We start from the raw sequence: 9,510 nt of genomic DNA on the forward strand, positions 1-9,510 counted from the left end.
AGCTTTAATGCTCATATAAATGTTTATTATAAAATCAAGATGATCTGTATCCCATAAAGAATTGTGACAACTATCTAAGAAACGAATTTTGAAATTAGACTGTTCAATAGAAGATATTTACAGTCAACTCACAAAACTTTTACAGCACATTGCAATTCTACAAACACACTAAAGCTAAAGTACTGAACAGGAGACAGTGGGTTGCATAGGTTCATTTTGGAATTTTCAACTACAAGAGCATCCTATATTCTCTGTGGAGCAGAAACATGTAAAGGGAAATAAATCTTGCAAATTCCCAAGGGAATTTGAAACATTATCAGGCTAATCTAAGTTGGTCCTGAAATCCTGATGAATGCACAGTTGTTAGAGCTAAAAATAGCAGTTTCTACATTATTTAGTGCATAGTTAAACAATTATCTCCATCTAAGAATACAGAAGCATATACTTAAATATGCTCTGAGGACAGAAACTAAATTCAAATTGACACATCAACTGCTTTTAGACTAAACTCCCATAAGGTTTTGCTGAAGTGCAAGGTATTAGTAGTATTTTTCTAGAAGTTCTCTAAACACTGGAGTTTTGGTTCTTTGCATTTCCAGAAAAACATACATAAGACAGGCAGAAAATATCTGCAATCTGTAGTTGTCTGTGTGAATAGAGGATTTCAGCCTTATAGGATATGATGCAATACTGGAGCAGTCCCAGCATTTACTCAAATTCCTGATGCCAAAAGTTTTTTTGGGAGAAGATAGAATAGAAAAGGAAGTAAATATACAATAAGACAACACATTTCAGTGTCAGAAATACTGGGAACAAGGACATTTCTTGACAAGACTGGACACAGTGAGTTCTACTGAAGACTATTCTTATGATAGAACGCATTTCTCATGATGTATGTTTATTAAACTGATTAGAGGGATATGTGTGGGATTGCTTCGTTACTTGTACTTTGAGCACAGCTTTAGATTTATCTTTACAGTTCTGAGACAGCAAAGAAACACAGAGAATCTCTTCCTTACTTTTCCCTTATGTGCAGTGTTACTGATGGCTGGCAGCCAAGATAACATGGCCCTAAACACATAAGATTTAGGGGAGGAAATAGGTAAATTAATTTCTGGGTTAAACTAATCTCAGAAAACACTTAGGGAATAAACTTAAAATGGATTTCAAAATATAGTTTTTTAAAGCAATAATGTTATGTAGGAAAAATCATGTTCGCTGTCTGAGCAGACGTTCTTGCAGCAACAGAAGATATGGTTAAAGGTAAGTGTAGCAGCAAAAAAGTCACCCTGACTTAAACAGTGGTTCTACAAAACACATGGACACCAAATTCAGTACCCATAGTGCAATAGGGTATCTCATGACTGAGTAAAGCTTGTCCACTACCATAGGGAATTCAAGGACATTTGATCTTTCTGTTTTCTGATGAGTAGCAATGCCATCTGAAGCAGTCTACATTTTATTTTATTTATTATTATTATTATTATTATTATTATTATTTGTGGGATGTTGCTTTTCTGCAGACATCCAGAGCCTTGGTGCTTACTGACTAGGAAAAAGTATATTTGTGATAAGTGAGGATACATGAGGGACCGATGTGATTGGTGAACTGAACTGAAAAGATCTCTCACATACTGTAGTGTAAATGCTGGCTATGTAAGCCTTAGGTGGACTGTACATTTAGTTCTTCCAGATAGTCCAAAAGGACTGGGATGGCTCCTGGGGAGTGTGTGTGTCCTTTGTTAAATATCATTATAGGGATGCGTGGTCTTGGCTTCACTGCAGAACAGCTCCAGTGTTCTAGCCACGCTGCAGAAGCGAAGCACAATCACAGATACTAGTGAGTTCCTAACTTCTAGAACAGGAGGGAAGGTGTAGGCCAGCCTTTCTCATCACTATGAGGACTGTCCCCAGCATAATAAAATGGGTATGAACAAAAGATATGACATTTGCTAATATTGAAAAATATCAGTGCTGGATACTGCCAATATCAGGTAATTAATTGAAGTGCTATGGGAACATTAAATCTGATCCAACCTATAAAATAACTCAGACTATTCCATGACAATATCTAATGCACTCAGAAAATTTCACTCTTGAAATCAGCTGAATCCTGTTTAATGGGATATGATGTGTGAAAGAAATTTTGTCCATGATAATTTACAGGTACTCTAAATGACTGAAATAAAAAGCTCTTCATATACTGCACAGCTGGTTGCCTGGAGACTGATTTATCCTTGTTTGATTGAAGTCCAGCAGCCCTACTATGGTAGCATACGCTAGCCTATGTATGGAAGTGTCTATCCTAAATGTGTTTGGATAAAGGACCAAATGATGTCCCCTTGTACGCCTTGCTTTTGTTCTCACTGGAACATTTTTTTTTTTTTTTAGAGATCTCAAGTCAATAAAAAGCTAAAAGGGCTCTTGCTTAAGTAATTCACAATCTGAAGCCGAACGTGTTCTTCTAGCAGGTGCAGAAAGGCATGAGAATTTATGCAGGTGCATGTCAGTCAAGAACGCCCTGTTCTGGAGAGTCCCGTTATGCAATCAGATTCTAAACAATCTGTTCTTATTTGTTCTGATCCCATCAAAACAGAATTTCCATCAGAAATTTATTCTGATGGATAAATGCTAAAGTAGTAATGAAGTCCTAACTTCACTCTTGAGGCTCTTCAGGATCTGATGGCTATGAGATGTGATTTGTATATCAGTAGTGCATCAGGAGCACAGGGATCTTCTGAATGGGAAACTGAATTCAAAATTGGGTCCTCCCAACTGGAAATTACCCCAAAGGTGGGTACTTTGTGCTGTAAAACGCCCGCATATTCCCTCATTTTGAGTAGTAACTGAGTTTGTCATCAGCCATATAGATTGTTTAGTTTGTAATGGTACAAAGGATAATAATAAAAATCTCAATAACTATTTGATTTACAATACAACTTTCTTCAGAGAATTTATTACGCAGTATCAAAGAAAAAACAGTTAAGTAAATAATCTTATTTAGATAAAGTGCTAATTCAATACTTTTTTTTCTGTTATACCATAACCATTATTGTTTCAAATTCATTTTTTGTTCAGGTTCTTTACTTCCTATTTCTTTCAGCCTTTTAATGTAGTCCCTATGACTTATGTACAGATATTGCAATGATGATGATTTAGGTTGCAAATTACAAGATTTCTAAATAACAGAGAAGTGAAATTTTATAGCACATTATCACTGGAGAGGAATCAGATATATAAGTTACATTGAGCATTTTATGGAAAGAGATAGCCAGTGCGATTGCTAATAGAGAACCAGTCTCAAGTACTTGAGAGATGCTTCCAAGTTTCATACTACTGTATGTGTATAAAATAAAATTTTAATCTAGTTGCTGGGAAATAATAAAGATTTTACAAGCTTTCTTGTTATCTCATTCTACAGAACACGCTGTGGTTATTTATAAATGTGTAACCACCAGCTGCATTTTCTCATAGTTTTTTCTCTCTTTCAAACACACACACTGATAAGCAGCAAATGAGGAAAAACCACAGGACTACATACTTCTGTAGTTATCTTCAAAAGCAGTACAACTGGGATACATAAAAATAATGAAAAGCCAATTAATCGGATTTCTTATGAGCCTTTGCATTTCTTTTTCACTTGCTTTGTATTTTCATAGTGGAGAAAGAGAAGAGAAATGTGTAATTGAAGATGTTCCCAGTGACACGCTGGTAACTGGTAGGTACCTGTCTTTGCTATATGATGATCTAACCTATACAATAATAAAATCTGTGGTAGCAGTGGTAATGAGAACGGTTGGACTAGATGATCTAATAGGTCTTTTCCAACCTTGTGATTCTATGGTTCTATGAAAATTAGTTTGGAATTTAACAGAAAAACATGTGACTGATGAATATGGTAAAACTACAGTGACAAGAAAGAGGGCCCACTACAAGTCCCTACAACAGTGACAAGCCACCATGTCCTCACATATTTGGAGTATAGATTACATAAAGCAAGTTTTCCAGAGAGCTTAAGTGACCCAACATAGAAAAAAGTCTTCAAATTATGTTATGATCCATTCATATCAGAATTTTTTAATTAACAGTGTTTTGGAAAAAAACAATTCAAGATGTACTGAAGTTCTATTCAATCTGGGATATCACAAATATATTAAATGCATGTACAGCACGTGAAGTGTAAGATTGAAAGGTGATAGTCAAAATAAATATATAATGGTTTTGCAAATAATGTGATAAATATGAAAGACAATTTAAAAAATGTGATTTGAATACAGTATACTTTCTCTTCTGGTGGTCTCAGCATGTCCTCTGGATGCTGATCTTGCCAGAGCATTAGAAATAATAAAAAAGTATCACTTGTTAATCAATCTTTTTTCTAGTATTCTAAGATTTCCTAGTGTAGTAAAAATTCATTGCACTTCACGCTGCTATAAAATGCCTCCTGAGCAGTTTCATTTGTAAGTACATGAAATACATGTATTATTTTATTGCTAATCATTTGTCTTTATATTGTTGCTGAAAAAAGCAATAAGGATGTTTAATATTAAGCTATGTTTTATTTAACAGATTTTTATCTGTGTTTTTATTCAGGGAATTACAAAGTACAGAAGTGGGATATGCATAAACAAGACTTTCTTGACTCTGCTCCTGGCTTAGGAATGTTTGTGACTGTTACAACTCCTACTGCTGAGGTAAATATTCTTTATGAATGTTTCTGTGTGATTCATGTGTTGACTTCTGATACTGGCAAAACTATCAAAAAATACGGATGTTTTGGGGAAAAAGTAAATCCATAATCCATCAGCCAGCTCCGTATTTTGATGTTGAAATGTGTAAGCACCTCATGATTGTTATCAGAATAAACAGAAATGGCATATTTGAAAAAACATACGGAATCCTTCGTAGTTTTTTGGACAATTTTTGCATGTGTACCAGAACTGCAAAACTATGTCATAAAGACTAGTAAGCTACAACTGAGAAAACAGGCCAGATTATAAAATAATGGAAATTCACTAATGAAGCAAAATGGTATTTGAGCAGCAGACAGGAAGGCTAATAATAAAACAAACTATAAAAGACTAGATTACTAGGCTGTACAAATCCATCATGCATAGCAACTGCTTGTGTTGCCATGAGCTCCTGAGCTTTTTCACCAAAGGGCAAATAACTCGATGCCTAAACAAAGTCTTAGTTTCTTAGTTTTCAAACTTGAAATGCTTCAGAGACCATTAGGTTTTGTACCTTACAGACATTCATAGCATTTCAATGTTTACTATGAGATTAAATTCTTTATTATTCTCTCAGATAAATTCAATGTTTTCAGGAGTAATTTTTCATTGAGTGATTTTTACATTCATTTCAGAATGCTCCTTTTTATTATTTTATTAATATCTATATTATACATATCCAACATATATTGTATCTAAATTACAGGTAATTTTGTCAAAACTTTATGGGCCAACAGCAACATTTTCATTTACATCCTATCTATCTGGGGAGCATGTTATCTGTTTACAATCAAACTCCACAAGACTTGTGGCATTTGCAGGAAGTAAACTGGTAGGTGTACTTCCTAAATATTCTTCGTTGTAATACTGTTGATTGTATACAAACTTCAGGGCTTATAAAATGGATGAGAAGTTTAATTTCTAGTAGAAAATTCAACATTTCCTCACGATTAAAGATAAAATATTTATAATTATGAATATGAAATGATGAAAAGACAATTCTGATACCTAATTCAAGAATAAAGAAGTAAAATTAATAACTATAGATTGATTTAATGTTTACAAAGTGCTTTGAATTTGGAAGGATTCTGGTCAATAACAACAACAGTTTGGATTCAGAAAGATCAATATGTGAGATTGACTAACACAAACACTGTCACAAAACTACTTATCTTAATGCTATTGCATGGCTTCACTATCTTAAATTGAATTATTTCAGAAAACATTTAAAAACTAATTTGAGCAGAGAATAGAAAATATTTTCATAATGGTTAAAGCAGTACTAGTATAAAACAGTGTCCTAAATAATTAAGGAAGATTTAAAATTTGCATAGTTAATTTTAAAACGAAATTAAGAAACACTTTACATATTCCATCTGATTCTTACTTTAGGAAGGATTTCCATAAGCATTTAGAACTATTTTTCTGTAATGAGCGTAACAGGAAATTGTCTGCTGTTTTTAAGGAATTATGAAATCAAGAAGACACGGTAATGAGAATATTGTTTTTTTGTTCTCAGCGTATCCATTTGGACATTAGAGTTGGAGAACATTTCCTGGATGAAGCTGTTATTCAAGCCAAAGACAAAGTGAATAAAGTTAATGTTCGAATAGAACATCTCCTTGAGCAAATTCATCACATATCCAAAGAGCAAAACTATGAAAGAGTATGTATGTTCCTGAATATAAATATTAAAGAATATTATGTAATGGTTTATTAATTATTAAGTAATGAGAGGTTTATTATTTAATTGCAGTATTATGTTTTGCCAAGCCATAAAAAAACCCCAAATTTAACCCAAACATCCCACATTACTTTACAAAATATTTCTAAACTGTAAAGGAGAACAGTATAAAAGTAATTAATCACTATGAATTCATGGTTATAACAGCAGGTGTTGTTTTAAAGAAGGAATTTCCAAACATAGTTTTCTTGGCCAGAGCCAATAACAGCAGTGGAGCAGGTGGCAGGTACCATTGCGGATGGTGTTGCCAGATGTTGTTTCCATGCTGGTCTTTGTGTGTAAACTTTACTGCAATGGCTAAGGAAATGACTGAATGTGATTTATATATCCTCATTCCATTACAGATAAGGCTCTCCTTCAAACAAGACTGCACCCATTATCTTCACTTTTCTACATGTATGCGGGCAATCAGATTGTGTTTACAATTTATCAACTAGTTCCCTAACAAAGTAAATTCGGCTGCAAATAGTTTCTTGACTGCAGTGTGGAGTGACTGCAAACCTAATGTCTTAAGCATGTATTTATGGGATATAAGTATATATCAATGTATCAAAATAACAATAATGTATTTTAGCAACAAGGGAAACATTGCCTTTCTGCTTCAGAACAGAAGTGCGTTTGCTTCTTAGCTTTTATTTGTACATATAACAACATATAAATAAGAAGAAATGTTCATTTTTATCTATAAAAACAACCAACCAACCAACCAACCAAACATGCTTACTACTATGCAGAAGAGGGGTGCATGTCTAGTTAATAGGATAGTAGTATGTAACATGCAGAGGTTGGTATGTAATAATTATGTTTTTTTCTTTTTTTCTTCAGGAACGTGAAGAAAAATTTCGGAAGACAAGTGAACAAACCAACAGAAATATATTGTGGTGGGCTGTTGTACAAACATTAATCCTTGTCTCTATCGGAATCTGGCAGATCAAATCTCTCAGAGATTTCTTTATAGCTAAGAAGCTTGTTTAAGTCTTACAAAGATTCAAAATTTCCTTGCTATCTAATGCCTAAAATCCAAAGAAACCCTGTTATCTTTGAGAAAATACACCGTATAAAACTCTCAAGCTTGGCTCATCTTCTACTAGAGTTCTTACTCTAACTCTCTTTTCTCCATTTATATGTATCTGGCCTTAAGTTTTAATCCTTGAATCTCACCTTCTATCAATTTCTTTTCCTCTACAGATGTGAAGCTAAATCTAAAAGAAAGACTAAATGTCTAAGGCAGTGTTCAAGCTCAATTCAGGATTGTTAAATTTAAAAGAGAAATCTAAATAAGATGTTTCCAAATACTTTAAAATTCTCTACTTGTTTAGTAATATTGTTCTTTACTGTCTTGAACAGATCAGTGTTTCAGCTCTGACTGACTTAGTAGGAAGACAAACGATTATATTTCTTGTGGTGAGAGCATCTTGAACTGAACACAATACCAACTTTTCCTCAGGTGTAATTGTAATTATTTTTCTTTAAAGTATTGAAAGATTTACATGACAGTGGGACCTATTGTGATCAATTAGCATGGAAGAGGGAGATCCATACAAACTGTTTGGAATTGCTCTTCATTTTTGCTCCTAAATAAGCCCTATACATTAGGCTACAGAGTTGAGATCTGACCTTTCCCACAGTTTATGTTTAGCCTTTATGAAGAGTGACAACATAGACTAAGTTATAGGTTTCTTGGCAAACACTGAAATTTTGCCTATATATTTTCTTTTAAGGTATTCTTACGCTAAATTCTGCATTCTGATGCTGTATTGATGATTGTTTAATTTTAATTATTCAATATCTGTAACATGACTGTCTAATGAACTTAGCAGTATTACCATTTCACTTACTGCAGCTTGGTTGAATACATCTGTATGCCTCGATTTAGATTAGTTTCTGTACAACCACCTGAGTAACTACAGTATCATGCAATCGTGAGTCAAAAGCTGTGGTTTAAAATTCAAATAATTAGCTTGACAAAGCAGCATTAGTGTAAGAACAGGAGGAGATGGCATGATCTAGTTCCCCACCTGTTTAACATGTAAAGAAGGCTTTCTGAAGAGCACTCTGAGAGAAGAGTGCTCTATTTTGTCTTCCTGCTCTTTTTTTTGCTTTTCTAGTCTAAAAGTTGCAAGCTGAAATACCTCTTGAGAAATTCTAAAGGCAATGCCTTCTTTCTTTTACCTATGTTCCTTCTCACCTTTTGTTTTCATTACCAAGGAATGACCTTGTCCTTTAAGTAGGTTTACTTTCGCAGTATGAAAATGTATGCGAGAATCTCCATCGTTACAAAGTAGAGATAAAAAACAGTGCTCTACAGACAAAATCAATTAAAATAAAATCTTATAATAAAGTCTTTATAAAATCTTATAAAGCTACTCTCTGAGATGCGTCCTATATTTAAAATTTCCAATACCTCGGGAACTGTCACTTGAGATGACCAATATGTGAGCGTTATTAAATTCACTTCTATAGAGTACCCATTTACAATATGTCTTGTAACAAAATGTTTGGTTTTGCGAAAGAAGAAACATGAGTTACACCTATATGGTATGTGAATTTGAAGAAGAAATCTTAACAACAGGGTCAGGCTTTGGCTGATATTTAGTGTAAGGCTCCTAATACACCCCAATAATAAATATAAATAACCTCACTTAAAATGCAATTATGCTTTTAAACCAAGGGCAAGCACCATGTCAGAACTCACAGAAGAGATGATTAAACTCTTCAGTATTATGTTTAACCACAAACAAGCACTGGGACTTCACATCTCAGCTAGAGAGCGCTTCAGTCTTTCTTAGAATTTTTTTTATTTAATATCTCTGCTTCAGTGAAATGTTTTTGGTGTCCTTCAAGATTCCTAACTAATGTAGAGAGCAGAAGCTGAGTCGCAGCTCTCTGGGGGCAACAGACTTCTTAAGGCTCCTATGCAGCCTGTGTGTCTGTGATGAGGACTCATGGCGAAGCGCCCACACAGAGCCCTGCTGAGGCTCTGTCACCTGTGGAAGGAGGGAGGAAACCTCACAGAGAGCACCCTCTGTGTGGGCA

General features: G+C 34.2%; 1 protein-coding gene across 2 annotated transcripts; it reads left to right on the plus strand.

The window, feature by feature from the left end:
* The first annotated feature begins 9 nt into the window (after positions 1–9).
* On the plus strand, positions 10–8,836 carry LOC100547473 (transmembrane emp24 domain-containing protein 11-like). 2 transcript variants are annotated; one of them, XM_003206011.5, is made up of 5 exons: positions 10–3,718; positions 4,594–4,694; positions 5,437–5,562; positions 6,250–6,396; positions 7,300–8,836. In XM_003206011.5, exons 1-5 carry the CDS (start codon positions 3,589–3,591, stop codon positions 7,447–7,449), a joined length of 654 nt encoding a protein of 217 aa, XP_003206059.1. In that variant the 5' UTR covers positions 10–3,588; the 3' UTR covers positions 7,450–8,836. The 2 variants fall into 2 exon arrangements, with proteins under 2 accessions (XP_003206059.1, XP_010708921.1); XM_010710619.4 differs by lacking the exon at positions 5,437–5,562.
* The last annotated feature ends 674 nt before the right edge of the window (positions 8,837–9,510 follow it).

This window comes from Meleagris gallopavo, chromosome 4 (genome assembly GCF_905368555.1).
Source record: "Meleagris gallopavo chromosome 4, MGAL_WU_HG_1.1, whole genome shotgun sequence".
NCBI lineage: Eukaryota > Metazoa > Chordata > Aves > Galliformes > Phasianidae > Meleagris > Meleagris gallopavo.